Source organism: Mus caroli, unplaced genomic scaffold (genome assembly GCF_978045245.1).
Source record: "Mus caroli unplaced genomic scaffold, Mus_caroli_1 scaffold_17, whole genome shotgun sequence".
NCBI lineage: Eukaryota > Metazoa > Chordata > Mammalia > Rodentia > Muridae > Mus > Mus caroli.
Genome location: NW_028227272.1, coordinates 8,760,585 through 8,778,441, shown reverse-complemented (window position 1 = coordinate 8,778,441; position 17,857 = coordinate 8,760,585). Strand labels below are relative to the sequence as shown.

The following is a 17,857-nucleotide window of genomic DNA, read 5'->3' as shown; positions in this document are numbered from 1 at the left end:
ACAGGAAGTCCACTCACTTAAACAGAAGCCCCACCTCCTAAAGGTCTATAATCTTTCCCCCAACACCTCCAGCTCAAGACCAAGTGTTCAAACACACAACCCTAGAGGGGCCATTTTATATTCAAATCACAACACAGTGCATATGATGTACTGTTGGCATTCCAGAGGCTGAAACAGGAAGATAGTGAGTTCAAAGTCAGCTCTGCTAAGTTATAAGACCATCTTGAAAACAGGAAAGGGGAAGAGGGATGAGAGAATGGAGGAGTGCCTGTGACTGCCTTCCCAAGCTGGGACACTCAGATAGTTCTGTGAACAACCCAGTCTTCCAAACGGTAGGGATTTCCCGTTACATTTGGCAGAACTGATTTCTGTGGCTTGTAACTCAACACTGTAACATGGACTAATAATACTGAGCCTTAAAAGGTGGGGGCTACTGGCCAACAGAGGGGAGGAAATCACTAATGACTTTGGCTTTGGCTTCCTTTGGCATCTGTTTCAAAAAGTTTGGCTGAGAACACTGGAATGGACATCAGACAAACTCCTTGTCAATGAATTCTGCTGGAAACAGGATGGATTGCCTTGGGACATAATAAGTTTTTCACCATAAGAAGTGATTAAGTGGCCATGTAAGTATTAATCCACTAACATTTTTGAGAGTCCTCTCTGAATATTATTTCTCTCTAGATATCAGTAATTGCTACTGCAGATGTTTAATAGATATATCAGCTTGGAAGACTGAAATAAACACACTTGCAAATGGCCTTGCTACAATTTTTTAGTCTCTCATCTATTGGCCCAGAGAACTCTGAGTTTGCAGAATTTTTCAAAGAACTAATATCTAATATCACAGCCACTGGGACACAACATTGGACAGCCAGATCAAGCACTGAGGCACACTAAAATATTGGTAGGCACCAAATGACATAAAAGACTCAAAGGTTCACGTATAGGGACAGGAAGAGGGAAGATGCTAGGGAAAGAAGCCAGCTGCACAAGCCTGGGGACCTGAGTTCCATCTATAAAGCCCACACAAAAAGCTAAATGTGGTGGTGTGCTTCTGTAATCCTGGCAGCCACCCCCCACCCCATCCATCATGAGAAGAATGTCAGAGACCAGAGAATGCCCAGAAATCTGTGCCCCCGGTTTTGCGTAGCAGAAAAAAAAAGTGAGACCCTGCCTCAACAATGAGAAAGGCAAAAATTGATACCTGAAAGTTGTCCTCAGACCTCCACACACATGCTATGGCAGGCACATGCATGGCTGCATGCACACACAAACACACACACATACACACACACACATGCACACACATTTTTTAAAAATATTCCACCTACAGTCAGTCTATGGCTGGTACTTTACTCTGTTCTTTGTTTTGAACGACATTTCATCACATTTATTGATATAACCTTTCCCCTCCCTCACCACACCTCAGCCCTACAGGTCTCCTTTGTTTTCACAAGCATGTGAAATGTGTTAGTGCCTTAGAGACCTCTGACTGTGATTACATCTCCACCCAGCCCCCACGTGGCTCTTCCTCCCCACTCACCCTACTCTTTCCCTCCCCATTGCTTCCTTACAGCAGCCTCGCTGCTCCTCACCACTTCACCTCAGGTATTTCCCCCATATTTATCTTAGGAAGCATGTCTTACTGATTTGTATCTATTACCTATTTGGACAGCTTTCTTCCATGCTAAAAGAAAGGTTCTAGAGGTCAAAGACAGTTTTTTTTTTCCGGTTTTTTATTTGTTTTGGGTTTTTTTGTTTTTTGTTTTAATTCATCAGCACAGTGCCTCTTACATAACACAATAAAAAGATCTGAATAAATTTGGAGTCCAGGAGTCATTCTCTATATAAAGAAGACTGAGGCAAGACAGCTCAATGGGTAAAAGCATTTGTCGCACAAGCCTAACAACTTGTGTTCAATTCTCAGAGCCAAGTGTCCTGCTTAGCTTTGTCCTCTTGACACAGTCTAGAGTCATCTGCAAGGAAAGCCTTAAGTAAAGAATTGCTTAAGTCAGACTGGCATCTGAGCATGTCTGTAGGGGGACTGTCTTGATTATTAACTGCTGAAGGAGAGCCCAGCCCACTGTGGGTGGCACCATTCCCTAGGGAGGAGGTCCTCAGCTGTATAAGGAAGTTAGCCAAGCGTGATCCTGTGAGTAAGCCAGCAAGCAACATTCTTCTGTGGTTTCTGACTCAGTTTCTGCTTAAATTTCTCCCCTGATTTCCCTCTAATGGACTATGGCCTTGAAGTAAAAATAAAATAAATCCTTTCCTCTCCTAAATTGCAATGCTCATGGTGTTTGTCGCAGCAACAAAGTCAATCTAGAACATTGCATAAAGAGTGGAAAGAGAGAGCTGACTCCACAAAGCTATCCTATGCCTGCCATGTGCGTGTGGCATGTGCACCCCTCCCACATACAGCCAGCACACAGCAATAATCTTACAATAAAAACACTAAACAATATCAACCCCCATTTTCTATAGCAGCTTTGCAAAAATAAAAACAGATCACATTTTCCTTTGTTACACACATTATGGTTTGAAATTAATTAAAGATGTGCTGTTAAAATGAAGTTTTGGATTAGCATTCCAATAGGAATCTAAAAGTACTCTAGTTGACATTGGTGTTGATGGATGAAAGGTTTAAGGCACTTGGACTTGACAAAAGGGCAGAGCTCTGAGGATCTCGAAGAATCAGAAGTTGTCACATTCTTTCAACTATTCCATTGGATGTTCGCTCGTTCATTAAGCAAAGATATGTTAATTGCTTACTATATATGCAAACACCATATGCTACACACTTCGCACTTAAGGGCCTTCTTCATCTATCAACTTGTTTTATATTCCCCTGTGCCATATCATATGTATCTCACTTGATTTATAAAATCACTTGTCGTTTGAGGGTCTTCTATCACATTCACAGCAGAGATAAGAGTACAGGTATATGGTTCATAAGTACTAATCTATCTTGCTCTCGCTGCAGGCATGACTAAGCAATCACAGCACTCCCACCCTCTCAGCTCTCACTGCAGGCATGACTAAGCAATAACAGCACTCCCACTCTTTCAGTTTTAATACATTCTTGAAACCCATTTTCAGTATTTCACTGCAGGCAGCTGTAACCAGCCAAGAGTGACAGCACTCACAATGAAATTCCATTTTACTTAGGATGTAAAAAAGACTCCAGGCTTGGGGGTCAGACCAAAGTGTATCTGAATCCTGCCCTCTCTGAGTATTAAATATATAGAGAGCCTATGCCTGCTTAAATATAAAACACAGAGGTCCTTGAGACATAGTCTTTAGAATATGGATAAACACACCTATTTTGCAGTGTTGAAGAGGGTAAAGGAATACATTGAAATGCTTGGTGTACCATAGCTATTTAATATGCATTATCAACATTGGTCAATTTCCACTTCAGTATATTTTATATCAGGGTTCACATGCAGCTACTGCTTGATAAAATGAGCTACTGCAACAGGACACGCAGAGGTCAAAGGTCAAAACCCAGGGACAGCCCCTATTTGAAGGAGAGACGTTTTCTTCAGTAGTGTAGGCACTGGAGAGTTGCCCACATTCCTGTAAACAGCCTCTCACCCATGATCTTATAAGTGATCCTGATTAAGCTAATAAGTTTGCCAAAAAAAAACCCAAAAAGCAAAAAAAAAAACAAAAAAACAAAAACCCAAATAAACAAACAAAACAATGAAAATTAAAGGACACTAGTAGGGAGAGAGGGAGGAGCCAGCAGGAGTGTGAGAAGGAAGAGGGTACGGGATGAATATATATGACCACAGTAGGATGGATATGCATGAAAATGCCATTATAGGACAAACGCATATGACTGGTCTATGTCACAGCAGTGGTTCTCAACATGTGGATCATGACCCTTTAGGGATCACACATCAGCTATCCTGCATATCAATACTTATGTTATAGTTCACAACAGTAACAAAATTACAGTTATAGAGTAGCAACAAAAATAACTTTGTGGTTGGGGGGTCAGCACAACAGGTATTAAAGGGGCACAGCATGAGGAAGATTGAGATCCACTGTCTTAGTCAGGGTTTCTATTCCTGCACAAGCATCATGACCAAGAAGCAGTTGGAGAGGAAAGGGTTTATTCAGCTTACACTTTCCACATTGCCTTTGTTGATTAGCAAAGGATGGAGGACTGGAACTCAAGCAGGTCAGGAAACAGGAGCTGATGCAGAGGCCACGGAGGGATGTTTCTTACTGGCTTGCTTCCCCTGGCTTGCTCAGCCTGCTCTCTCATAGGACCAAGACTACCAGACCAGAGATGGTCCCACCCACAAGGGGCCTTTCCCCCTTGATCACTAATTGAGAAAATGCCTTACAGCTGGATCTGTAATGGAGGCATTTCCCCAATTGAAGCTCCTTTCTCTTTCTCAGCCCTCGTCAAAGCTAGCCAGTACAGCCACTGATTCTCAGTAACACAGGCTCTGTCCTAAGGATTCCATTTTAACCACTGCTAAGCCTGAGCAATGACCAAGGAAGGGGTTCAGACTTTACCTGTGTTTCTGCCATGGGTTTTTTTATTTCCTTCATATCTACGTCTTTACCCTCTGAGGTTCCAAAAGAGCCACCAAGGAACTGCCAAGCCAACATATATTTGTGATCATTCCTTGAACCATAAATACTCAATGTTTGTTTTTAAAAAGCAGTATTGATTGACCTGACAAATTTTATGGCCATATAACTTTAAAAAGATCCATACATTTTTCTGTACCTTGATTAATAAGTGTGCATATGCATGTATTCATTAAATATATCCAAATAGATAGACAGTCAGACAAACAAGCAGATAATATGCAGAAACACAATGGTAATTTCTATATACCTAGCCCCAAGTCATAATGGCCAGAATTTGGTAAATACTCATTTGATGAGCAAGCAAACAGGCAAATTGCAAATCTACATCCTCATTTTCAATTAACTGAAGGAGATATATGAATAGATGATAGATAAATGACAGAGAAAGGGGAAAGATAAGTTTTTCATGATGCTCTAATTTCATTTCTTTTAGGCTTTGGGGCCTTTGTTTCCTTTCTGTGTGATGGGAGTGGTGGGTGGTGGGTGTTGAGACGAAGTCTTGTTTTGTAGCCCAAGCTGGCTTGAACCTACAGTCCTTTTCAGTGCTAGGACTGAAGGCACATACCACCAAGCCCAGCTTAGGCTTGGCTTTTGTTGTAAGAACTAGCTCTTACCTAATTGTTTGATATATCAATGCCTGTGATAAAGATAACATTTAGTAATTACTTCTTAATTTCCTTTAGTGGAAAAATTGTAAGCCTAGCACATTGCATGGGCCCTTGATCTCCTCCTCTATAAATCCCATGGCCACTCTGAAGTCAGAAATGCAGCAAAGACAAGATAATGCTAAATAAACTTAGTCCCAGCTCCAAAATTCCCCAAGGTAGATTTTTCTGGCTGGTTGACTTGAATTGGGTAACTACAGATCGGAGGTTGGAGCCTCAGCACTGTGGGCAGATCTGAGGCTGGGCTGGGTGGGTCTCTGCAGGTCCACGGAGCTGGATTTAAGTGTATAAAACCCAGGCACTGGCATCAGCAGTCGCAATGTAAGCTCTACTCCAGACTGAATACCTGAATTAATGACTTCGAATCTCCATTTAATGAAATATTCAGATTGTGATTACACTCAGTTTCATTAACTGTAATTCTCAGGCTAATGTAATGAGATTTTCTTTCAACTTGTAATTAACTTTATTGAGAATGCTTACTGGGATTTTTTAAGGCAGGTTTCCTCAAACCTTACTGTAAAATATTTTAATGTATGTATCATGATATTAAGTGTATTACTTATTTTTTGTTGGCTGCTAATTTCCAAAGAAGCGAGAGATCCGTACTAATCTCTTCTAGGGGAGACAGCAGGCTTGCTGCGAGAAGGAAGCCCTTTAACCAGGAAATAATCCTGATGGCTGCTTCGGAAATCTAGGCTTCCTCTGTCAGACTTGGCATTCTTATTATTTTTCTACCAAAACCATTATGATCCCAATCAAACAAAAGCTCCTTTCTTTAATGCAATTTGCAATACAAAAATAAAAACTCTTCAGATCCACAAAAACAGGCTTCTATGGCTCAAAGTCCTCCCTTCAATCAAAGGCGAATGCTGTCGAAGTGTTCTTCTCCCTCCTGTTTTCTTGGAAAGTCACTGGGAAGCATGCTTCTTGCCGAACAAATATTATCAGTTCTTCAGGAAAAGATGCCTTTGCTCACCTCAAGCTCCAAGTTCTGGGGAGACCTCCTGCTTGTTTGCAGAGTACCCTCTCTGGCCCCCACCATTGCTCCGAGTTCTGGGGAGACCTGCTTGTTTGCAGGGTGCCCTTCCTGGCCCCCACCCCTGCTTTCCTCATCTCTGCTCCTCACTGTACTTTAAGAGCCAAGAGGATCTACCCTGGGCAGGCTCCTTACCCATGTGTCTCCCACTGATGCCTAGAGGGAAGGGTGTAAATGCCAGCTGAAAGTTGATGCAAAAGAAATATTAATTACAGGCAAGTAAACAGCTGTCAGAAATGCCTGGTACTCTAAAACAAGATTGGTGACTTTATTTAAGTGGGCTTATGTTCAAAGATGAGGCTCATCGAATGCTGCAATTCTTAGAATCAATCAATAAGGTAAATAAAAATAAAAGAAACATAGCCCTGATATACCATGCAGCAAGGGCTCCTGGGAAAAGCTCAAGAAAGGGTGTGGTCAGTGTATAAGATTTGCATCTCAGTATACGAGTTTAGTGGCCAGAACCCAAGCTCCTTGCCTGGTGTGTCTGTGGCCGTGAGTAGGTCACTCTAAGCCTCCAAACAAGTTTATTCATTGATCTTTCACTGCTGCAAACATTTTCATTATTTCATGGTGCGGCTGGAGGGAGGTAAAATGAACACATGTTGCAGGTGATGCATAAATGGATGTTTCACTTGTGACTCCTTCTAGCCCAACAAACATATAGCAAGTGTACCCCTACCGCATCCAAACATGAAGACAGAAATATTCTCCTGAAGGAATCACATCCCTGCAGTTCAAGGATCGTGACTTGGTATCTTTGAAACTCAACCAACACATAGTGTTGAGCCTTTGGACTTTCATTACAGATAGGCTATCTGCTGTTGGAAAAGCAGCACAAGGCTGATTAGACAGCTTGTGTGGGCACATTAGAAGAAAGTTTTGGAAAGAACTTACAGAAAGTGATGTTTTTTTCCTTTTAGGGCTCAGTCTTAATGTTACTATCACTGTGATAAAATACCATGACCAAATCAACTCGGAGAGGAAAGGGTTTAGTCAGCTTATGCTTCCATATTGCAGTTCATCACCAAAGTTAGTCAAGAAAGAAACTCAAGCAGGGCAAGAACCTGGAGGCAGGAGATAATGCAGAGGCCATGGAGGGGTGCTGCTTACTGGCTTGCTCCTCATGGCTTGCTCAGCCTGATTTCTTATAGAACCTATGACCACCAGGGATGGCACCACTCACAATTTAAAAACTGCTGTACAGACTGGCTCACAGCCTGATCTTATGGAGGCATTTTCTCAATTGAGCCTCCATCCTTTGATGACCCTAGCATGTCAAACTGACATTAAACTAGTCAATACGGGCCCTGTTTCTTTGTTGACAGCATATGCAGTGTACATGGACCCCCTTCACACACACACACACACACACAGACACACACACACACAGAGAATGAAAACATTGAGAACAGCTGCACGTCCAGTGAATGCATCTCTGTCCACACTGTTGCTCTCTAGTGAATGGTCATTCATCACACAAGCAACAGTACTAACAAGTCATGTTTCTATCACATAGGCATGCATGGTTCTACACTCCTTTTATATGTTCATTCAATATACTCCTTTTGTAGTGTAGAAAAGAGTCTGAGAATTCTATTAACCTTTCTAAGCTTGCACAGCTGCTAAATGATGGAACAAAGTCCAGGTCCCAGCTATCCACCTCTGAAGTCCAGTCCCCACCCCCACCCCCACCTGCTTCGTACACGCCCTCACATTCACTCATCTAGACATGTTTGATAAGAAATCTCCCCCGGTCAGAGACTCCTCAGTGGCAGTTTACCCAGACAGTAGATTTCTCAAGCTCAAGCCGCTTGGTGTCACTACAGGCCACTGTACCATGCCTCTGAGTGTTTTTGCTAATCCAGCACAGATCACATCCATTACTGAATGATGCCCCAAGCCACTAGAGTTGGATGCAGCAAGCAGTGTGCTTTTCCACGGTAGGGAAAACTTTTCCATTTCAGGAACAAGTTGGTACACGTGACATCCTAAGAGCTAAACCCTCACCTGAGGTGGAATGAGCCAAGCTCCAACAGAGCTGGCTATCTATGAATCCCTCTTACCATCCATCCCACTGGGGTGGTTTTTGAGCTTGTGCTAGACACCCATCCATGTACTCATCCAGCAAGTATCTATGAACATGGTACACTGTCTGAGCATTAGGGATACAGGGACAAACTAAACAAGAGCATCCCTTCTCACCCTCCACTTCCCATGCTCTCACACCTACCCATCACTTACAGAATCTGCCCCACTACCATACTTAAAAGGATCCAAGAATACCATCTACCTTGCCCAACTGATTGATCTAGAATCAGACAGCTGGTGTGGAGAAAAGTCAGAAACCAGAGACCAACATTTGTGTGTATGGTTCCACTCCCTCCCCAACACCCATCAAGAATGAGGCTTTACCTATCTGCCTATCATTTCCCTGAGCTGCTGCTACTCCCTGGGGTTATCACATTGTCCCCCTTGGCCTCATGGCTGAACATTCTATTTGGGAAGGTTGTGGAACCTTAGGAAGTAGGGCCTAGCTAGAGGAAGGCTAGGAAGGCTGCCCCTGCCCATGTTTCCTACCTCACTCTCTGCTTCCTGGTCCATGATGTGAACAGCCCCTGCTGTATACATACACCCCTGTGGTTGTGTGCTCCTGCTGCCACAGATTGAGTCTTTCCACATGCTTTGCCTACAGCAATGGACTGGAACTCTCTGTAGCCATGAGGAAATTTTTTATTCTTCTCTAATGTCACTTCTGTCAGGTATGTTGATTACATATATGCAGAAGTCAATAATGCAACCTCATTGCTGACATATGATTCTCACGAGGAGGCAGTCGATAGCATGTACATAATGAACCTGACTTACAGAGTGTGACCTCCCCAGGTGTGAATACTGGATCCTCTGTGATGCCCCAGACAGATGCTTTGCCATTAACTCCTCATTTACACACATCCAAATGCACACAAACACAGTGGGAAATGGATAAACTCTGTGCACCTGGCCTCCCAGACACAATGCCTCTCAGTGTTTTGTCAATTTGGTTTCATCTCCTAAACCTTTCCATTTTTCTAGAGTATTTTAAGGCAAACCTCATTCAGGCAAGATGTTAGATGAATTCCTTAACTTCCATCCATCTCGGCTTTTCTAAGCCACAAACTGAGAAGAACAACACCCACCTATAAGTCTTTTCCTATAGAATAGGCAGACCTTCATGGAGCTGCTGCCAGGAGCAGACTCAGTTCCCAGTGTCAGGGAGATGGCTGTGACCACACCCAGGTCCTTCCTCCATGGCTTTGTGCTTTTGCTTTGCTGGAAGATGGGTGGATAAAACAAGACGATTTTAGACAGAACAATGTGGCATAAAGAAAATCCTGGTGGAGTGGAGGAGTGGCAGGGAGAGGGGAACCTGATCTGGTATTGGGTGAAGGAAAAGGACTGAAGCCCTGAGGACCAGCAGAAAGAATGTAAACGGCAACCTCAGGAAATAGGAGGTTGGGGGGACACTCCTCTCCCCAGAATGCACCAGAGACCTGGGAGTTGAGAGACTCCCAGGACTCAAAGGGATGGACCTTATATAAAACACCTGACACAGTAGGGAGAGGGAACTTGTAGAGTCCACCTCCAGCAGGAAGACAGGGCATCAAGTGAGGGATGGGGTTGCCATCCCACAGTCACATCTCTGATCCATAATTGTTCCTGTCTGAAAGAATCACAGGGATGGAAATGGAGAAGAGCCTGAGAAAAAGAAGGTCCAGCGACAGGTCCAAAGTGGGATCCAGCTCAAGGTGGGGTGGGTCCCAAGGCCTGACACTATTACTGAAGCTATGGAGTGCTCACAAAAAGGGACCTATCATGACTGCCCTCTGAAAGACCCAACAAGCAGCTGAAAGAGTCAGATGCAAATATTTGCACCCAACCAGTGGGCAGAAGTAGCTGACCCCTGTTGTTGAATTAGGGAAGGCTGAAAGAAGCTGAGGAGAAGGGCAATCCTGGAGGAGGCCCAGCAGTCTCAATTAATCTGGGTCCCCGAGATCTCTCAAATACTGGACCACCAAACAGACAGCATTCACCAGCTGATATGAGGCCCCCAGCACATACAGTAAAGGACATCTGGGTCTGTGTTCATTCAGAGATGATGCACCTAACCCTCAAGAGAATAGAGGCCCCAGGGAGTTTAGAGGTCAGATGGGGTGTGGGGTGAGGGCATCCATGTGGAGACAGGGTGGGTTGGGGCGGGGAGGAGGTGTGGGATGTGGAGCAGACGGAGGGTGGATGGGGTGGGCAGGGAATGCAATGAGGAGTGTAAAAATAAATTTAAAATAAAATTAAATTTAAAAATCTTAAAAGCTAAAAAATTATTACAAATAAAATTATCATAAATCCTGGTGACTCTGGAACAGCAAATGACTTGACACCAGAGATGAGCAAGAGATCTGGCTAAGGACACAGTTAGACTCAGGCATGCCAAGGGAAGGCCCTGGGAACAGTGTGCTCAGTACAGGGCACAGCAGGGGCAAGGAGCTAGAGGCAGAAATGGGCTTGGCTACCTATGGGCTGTTTTGAGAACAGAGCTAACGTGTTCACAGTACTTAATACAGTAGCTGGTACCCAGCAAATGCTCAATAAATGCCAAGCCTCACTACAAGACGCCAGATTGGATGCATAGCTTAAAACAGCTCAGTTCCTTTAGCATATTCTTCAAAATGCCCATTCCCAGAGGGACACCCACATGCTCTGCAAACACCTGCAGCACAAGAGAGATCAAATAGTGTTCATCACAGCCTGCAGGGCCTCACTGGCTCAGTTGCGGTAGGGCTCAGCGATGCAGACCAGTGATGCTGGCTACTACGGAGTTCTCAAGCTTGAGATCCTACTGACTTGCCCTCCAGCTCCCAGTTCCTTAACCATATCCTTTGAAGTGTTCACTTCCAGAAGGACATCCACACATGTCTCAAAACGAAAGATGAAGGGATCTAAGGATGTCTCTCCGTGCATGGCATGAGGATATTGGTTCAACCCCCTGCTCTAGGGAAAATCCCAGTTCTACTAATCCATAATTATGCAAATGTTGCATCATTCAAGTTTTTGAGGCTGAGTTTCTTGTCCTATCAATGTCAAGAAACCCTATAGGTTTTGAGAGGACTCAGTGTGTTTGAAGATTTACACTGCCATCCATCCAAGTCCCTCATAACATGACACTATGCTACATACACTTTACTCTTAAACACTGGTACCTGTATTGATTTTTCTACCTGTACTGGCCAGGAAATCCCTCTGCCACCTACATATTACAAAGTATCTAAGAACATCTATGTCAAATTTTCCAAAAGTAAAGGTAGGACATCCCATCCCAACCTTGGTGAACACGGACGAATGAGAGGGCCTGAACACAAGCTGCACTGAGTTCTGTGTCTGTTCTCCGGTTATGGGAGATTGATTTGGGAAGCAGGCTTGATGGGGCCGGAACACAAGGGCCTTTTCTTTGTTATATATTCCATGTCTTAAAATATTAAGGCAATATTTATCCTTAGTATTGTGAAATCTCATGTGCTTCGATGATGATGATGATGGTGATGATGATGATAACAAACAATTAGTAGTAGTATATTAGTAGTAGCAGTAATAGGGCTAGGAAGATGACCAGTGGGTAAAGTGCTCTCTGTACAGTCACAGATGTTCAAGTTCAGATCCCCAGCACACCTGTAAAAACTGGGCATGTTAGCGTTGTAAAACCAGAGCTGGTGGGTAGAAAGAGGAACATCACAGGGAATCACTGGCCAACCAACCTAGCCACAATGTAAAGGGCCAGGCTCAATAAGAAACTGTCTCAAAAAATAAGAAAGAAAAAGAAGGATGGAAAGAGAGAGGGAAGGAGGAGGAAAGGAACGAAGGAATGAAGGAAGAAGCAAGAACCTAGTGTTGACTTCTGGCCTCTATATACAGATACATGGGTGAGCATGCCCTCATGCTTGTGCCGCTCATGTAACAATTAGATTATAAAAAGTTGGATAGATGGATACATTCATATATGGTAGGTAGGTAGGTAGGTAGGTAGACAGATAGACAGACAGACAGATGAAAGGATGGATTGATGGATATACATATATAATAGATCTCTAGACAGACAGACAAAGTACATGGACCAAATGCCAAAGCCATGCTGAGCATGTGAATAAAACGTAAGGCTAACTGTCGTCGCACAGCTCTATACCCAGGCACATTCCAGGGAATAACTGCTCTCACTCCAGCACTGACTGGATAGCTGCTTTCATATGGACATTGCAAGCACTGGAAGGCACTCTGTACCTGAGTTAATATTGCTCTCTGTCTTCATGACATCATGCTACAATATCATACAACTAAAATCCAGCCACTGAAGGATGCTGCACTAAAGATAAGGTGCCAACCAGGGTGGATCATGAGACACAAAGGGAACATTTGCAAAGAAACAGAAACATACAAGCACCGTCTACAGAGTAGGTGTGAGGGATTTGCCCATGCAGATTCAACTGAGGACACCAACCTCAGTGCTAGAAGATGCTAACAGAAGTGGGTGAGGAGTGTGCAGAACCTCATGCACAGATCTTTGCAAGTCCTCTGTAAACAAAGGTGTCCAAAAACATTTTTATTTCAAAACTATCACTGTTAACACAACGAAGCTGAGACACATCCAGCTAGGCTCCACCTGGGACGCTTCACCCATACCTCCCATCCTGGAAAAGACTGAACTTCTAAAGCTGGTTTTCTGGGAATACAGGAGGTTGCACTGGAGGAGGCAGAGTGCTTTCTGAGGACGCGTAACACAACATGCTCTCACTCAGAAGCTTTAGAGCTTACAGAAACTGTAAACATTCCATCAAAATCTGCATCCTATCCATGAACAGCTTCAAAACCTGCTCATTGTCTACACAGCATGTCAGCTCCTGCAATGTTTGACCCAAGCATAAAGGGGTGAGCAAGCATGGGTGTTTAAAGACGAGAGCTCCTCATAGTGGCACAGGACTCCCAGCACAAAGGAGGCTGAGGCAGGAGGACTGCAAGTTCAGGGTGAGCCTAAGACACAAAATAAGATTCTGTTTCCCAGAAGGGTGGGAAGGAAGGCAGGAGGAAGAGGAGGGAAAGGAGGAGGAGGAAGGGGATGGGGAGGAGGAAGAGAGAATTAAAGAATAGTTCTCTCTAAAAGCATTGTTGAACAGGTAGTTGAGCAGAGATGAAAAGGACATGTGACTATTAAATCCAACAACTTGAATATTAAGTGAAGAATAAGCTAAAAATAGAACGATCCATCTTCTTGATGTATCACAAATACATGTATCTGTCTTTTCATTTTTCAGTTACAGTCATTGTACCTCCCACAATGCCCTGGGAGTGGTTTTATATTCAGGTAGGTTTGTTCTAATTCTATGAAGGGCTGGTCTAAATTTTCACTGATCATATCAGATCCCTCATCTGTGTTTTCTCCATCAGCCAAATGGTTTTGGGTGGCCATTCAGCTTGTTAAGCCCCTAGTAAGTAATTAATATTAATCATGTAGTACTAGCCTCTCAGTGAACTACCAAGATCATTCCATTTTCTGAACATACATATTTTAGGTGACTATAATATATAAAAAGTTCCTATGAATCAATAAGAAGATAAATCATTCATTACAAAGAAGCTCATTTTTACTGTTAAGCACTATTCACATATTGAATTTCCATACAATTTAACTTTTGAATGTAAATTCAATTTACAAGACTACTTGCTCCCTATTGTTCTTAGTCAGATGTTCTCAAGAATACTTGAGGGTAAAGGACTAGGTCAGGCTGGCAGGATTACATGAAAACAGTGTCCCTGGAAATTCTTATAAGGACTCAGGGCTGGAGATAGCACTCATGGAATTCTCTCTGGGTTTTACCAGGAACATCCTCCCGTAATGTTTCTTTCCCTTGACATCAAAGACCATAATGCAAGGTCTTATGAGAACTGTGATTCCAACTACAAAAAGATATGTGTTCAAGGTAAGCCTGGGCTACAGAAGGGCTCAAGGATGGCCTGGGTCTTAGTAAATGAGACCCTGTTTCCAAAATAAAAATGAAAATGAAAAAACTGGGAATGTGAGCCAGTAATATAAAGCCATCTTACCCAAGTCTGGGCCTAAATCCCACCCACCTTTAGTATTAAAAAAAAAATCAATCACCAAGGCACAAATATAGACCCAAAGAAGACTCACATACACACAGCAAAGTAGCCTGTCCCAGAGAAGCTTGAGTTACTCAGTCCTTGGTCATCCATCTTCAGCACAACTGTAAATGGAGATCCTTCCCATAAAGGACTGCCTCACCTTTCTTCCCTGAGCAGTGGTGAAAGCTGGGTAAGCTTAGTGTTCAATGGACAACTTCGGAGTGCTTTAGAATCACCCAGAGACTGAGTCTACACCTCAAAGCCTGTCAACCAACACCCTCCATAGCCAGATACTCGACACTTTAGTAGCCCCCATTTGTTTGGGGATCCACATTCATCAGACTTGAAAATAGCAGCAGATATAACCAGGTACAGCCATGGTTGCCACTATTTATCATATCTGCAGGCTCTGGGGGGGGGGGGGGGTTGGACATAAGAAATCCAAAAGAAAAATCAACGTGTATCTTACACCACAGTGTGTTGATTTCTAATACCATATTATGATCCAGTTCACAGATAAATAAGATAGAATTGTTTAATATAATGAAACCTGAAGCATCCTGTTAGGTAGCTCATTGTCCTACCTGTGTCAATGCCAAATACTGTCATTGCCAACCATTGCAAGAATTTCCAAAACCATGAAAACTTATCACCATGTAGAATTAGAGAATCCATGGCATCTATGTCAAAGCCCCATACCCTACACAGACTTATTTCTTACCCATTGATTATAAAATTTGCAACCCAACAGTCTTTAACTATGTCTCAGCAAATGACCAAGCCTTGCAGCTTGTGGGGGGGGGGGGGAGTGTCAGCAAAGGATGCTGATCCCAGGAAAGTGCTTCTGCTGTCTTTGGGAACCTCCAGCTATGGTTTGATGCACCCTTCCAACTGCCTGCCTCTGCTGCTTGCAAGCATGATTCTTCACATTGCTTTGACCTGAAAACATGATTACCAGGAATGACCACTGTAGCAATGTGCACCTATCAAATCCAACCAGCCTCACTGTTCCTCAGCTTCTAACTAAAGCATCAGCTCCACTGTGTGTCGTCTACACGGACCTTTGGAAGGAAAGGAAACCTGTGGAAATAAACCAGGACCCCCCAGGATGCTCTGCCCCAGGAAAAAACAGCTACTGAAACACAGTAGTAAAAGAAGCCTGCCCCCTTTTCCTGGCAGGGCAAGAGAAGCAAACATAGAAGCATGCATACTCATCCCCCACTACACATGGGCACACACACACACACACAGTGGGGGTGTGTTTATGAAGCTCATTTTATGTTCTAAAAGATAAAATTATATGTTCACTGAAAGCAGTGTGAACCCTAAAAATAACAACTAGTCAATCTCAGAAGGCAAATAAAACAATTGGTTAACCAATGACCCAGTCAAGAATAACCAGTAGCAAACACAACCCAATCAACATGAACCAACGAGATAGATTATTAACAGATCAACAATGAATCAAACCAACGAAATAATTCATTACTTAAGTACCCAACATGAGAACCAAGTTTATAGATCAATAATGATGAACCAATCAAGTCATCTCGTAATTAACAAAATAACCAACCAAATGGATCACTATTCTACAGACAAAAGAACCATGTCAACTCTTATGGTGCCAAACTCAGCATCACATAGAACAGAGAAATCTAACTCATCCTTGAGTCACCCCAGGAAATCCCTCCAAGTTACCACTGCCATGGGACTGGACATGGCCAGTGACCTGTACTTACGGAGATTATTTATGGGGGTTCTTGAGTCCATGTTCTCATAATGCTGCACGTGGACCACGATGTTAAGGTCTCTCTCCATGTGGTCAGTGTTGCAGTGGCCCTGTGGCCTCATGACATCCGCAAGGGCTCTGGAGAAACAAAAAACAGAACTCCGCTCACTCACAATACAGCAGCGTGAACCTTGTGCCCATCACTGCCTAGACTGGACAAACAAGAAAGTCATTCCTTCCAGGGAGCTGCCATTCCAGTTAGAGGTAGAGCAGAGGAAAACACAGAAGCAGTAAAGTGACTGTGAGCAGAGTCTACATAGTCATGCTATAGGCTACATACTGCTCACTGGCAAGGTCATCTACCCAGTGGGTCTGCAGAAGGGTCACATGATGAGTCCATGCACTATGGCTTCACCCCAGAGGCTGAGTCCTCTGTGCCTAACACAGATGCCCACACTTCTAGCTTAGAAATGGCCCAGTATCAGTAATATTTACTCTGTCCTTACCATAAGCTAATCACTAAGCTAACTGCAATGTCATCCCTTACCTAAGCAAAAGAATATACACCTTCTTGTGGGCTTACATGGAATATTGCTTCTCTACAGAAAAATGAACAAAGGCTCAGAGAGGCGAGTTAACTTGCTCAAGGCCACCCATCCAGGGTATAGCAAAAGACTCCAGCCAATGTTCTTTCTCTCTCTCTCTCTCTCTCTCTCTCTCTCTCTCTCTCTCTCTCTCTCTCTCTCTCTCTCCCTCCCTCTCTCCCCCTCCCCCACCTCCTCCCTCTCCCCCACCCCCTCCCTCTACCCCTCTCCCTCCTCTCTCTAGAGGACAGGAACACAGTGCAAGTGGCATCAATGACCTAACCTCATGATGAGATATAATCTGTGCTTGCACTTAGAACAGAGCAGAGTCAGACAGATCAGTCACCCTAAGGTCAGATCTCCCAATACATCTCCCTCTTTATTTACCCTCCATAATATGTACATTTAGAAATATGCAAACACCTTTAAACATATGTAATCCTGGGGTGTTATTCACATGTGAGTCTCTCCATGTGTTTGGTCTTTTGGAACCTCCTTTTGGTTTCCCCCTTTGTCTGTGCTCATGAAGGTAGGTGGAATACTAACAGTTGATTTCATGTCTCACAAGCACAGCAGAGTTCTCCAGCCTCTTCAGTTCCATAGGTACTTACCTGCAGGGATGTCTGTCTCCATCTGTAAGTCTAGCAAAATGGAAGGACCAACCAGCCACTGCGGGTGCCAACTCCAAGCATGGAGATGTTCTATGAAAACCAGCAGATTCATCTCTGTAATAATGAGCAATCCCAAGAACCAACAGGTTGATGAACATCTTCATACTGATCTCCTCTTGGGTCAGGAAGAGGCACACCTGCAAGCCCTGTCTCCATGTTTTAGGGGATACATCCTGACATTCCTAGCCAAGTGGACTCTCAGGATCCAAGTCAAAGGAGACAGAGAAAGGGCAGGTACTGCTTTGGTGGGGTCCACCCAGACCACCAAGATCTCAGCAGAGCTTCTCAGCTGAAGTCATGAGTAGCAGTGATGCTCCAGCAACATATTGAAACTTACTAAATTCATCTGAACCCAGAGGTTTAGACCCTAGAGCTGGGCATGTGAG

General features: G+C 43.6%; 1 protein-coding gene across 2 annotated transcripts in view; it reads right to left on the bottom strand.

Moving 5' to 3' along the window:
* Shisa9 (shisa family member 9) overlaps window positions 1-17,857 on the bottom strand; it is a 300,023-nt gene that overhangs the window by 270,480 nt on the left and 11,686 nt on the right. For both annotated transcript variants that reach the window (XM_021185450.2, XM_021185451.2), the window contains exon 2: window positions 16,227-16,354. In XM_021185450.2, coding sequence (XP_021041109.1) covers window positions 16,227-16,354 — 128 coding nt within the window. The remainder of the gene's footprint in view (window positions 1-16,226; window positions 16,355-17,857) is intronic.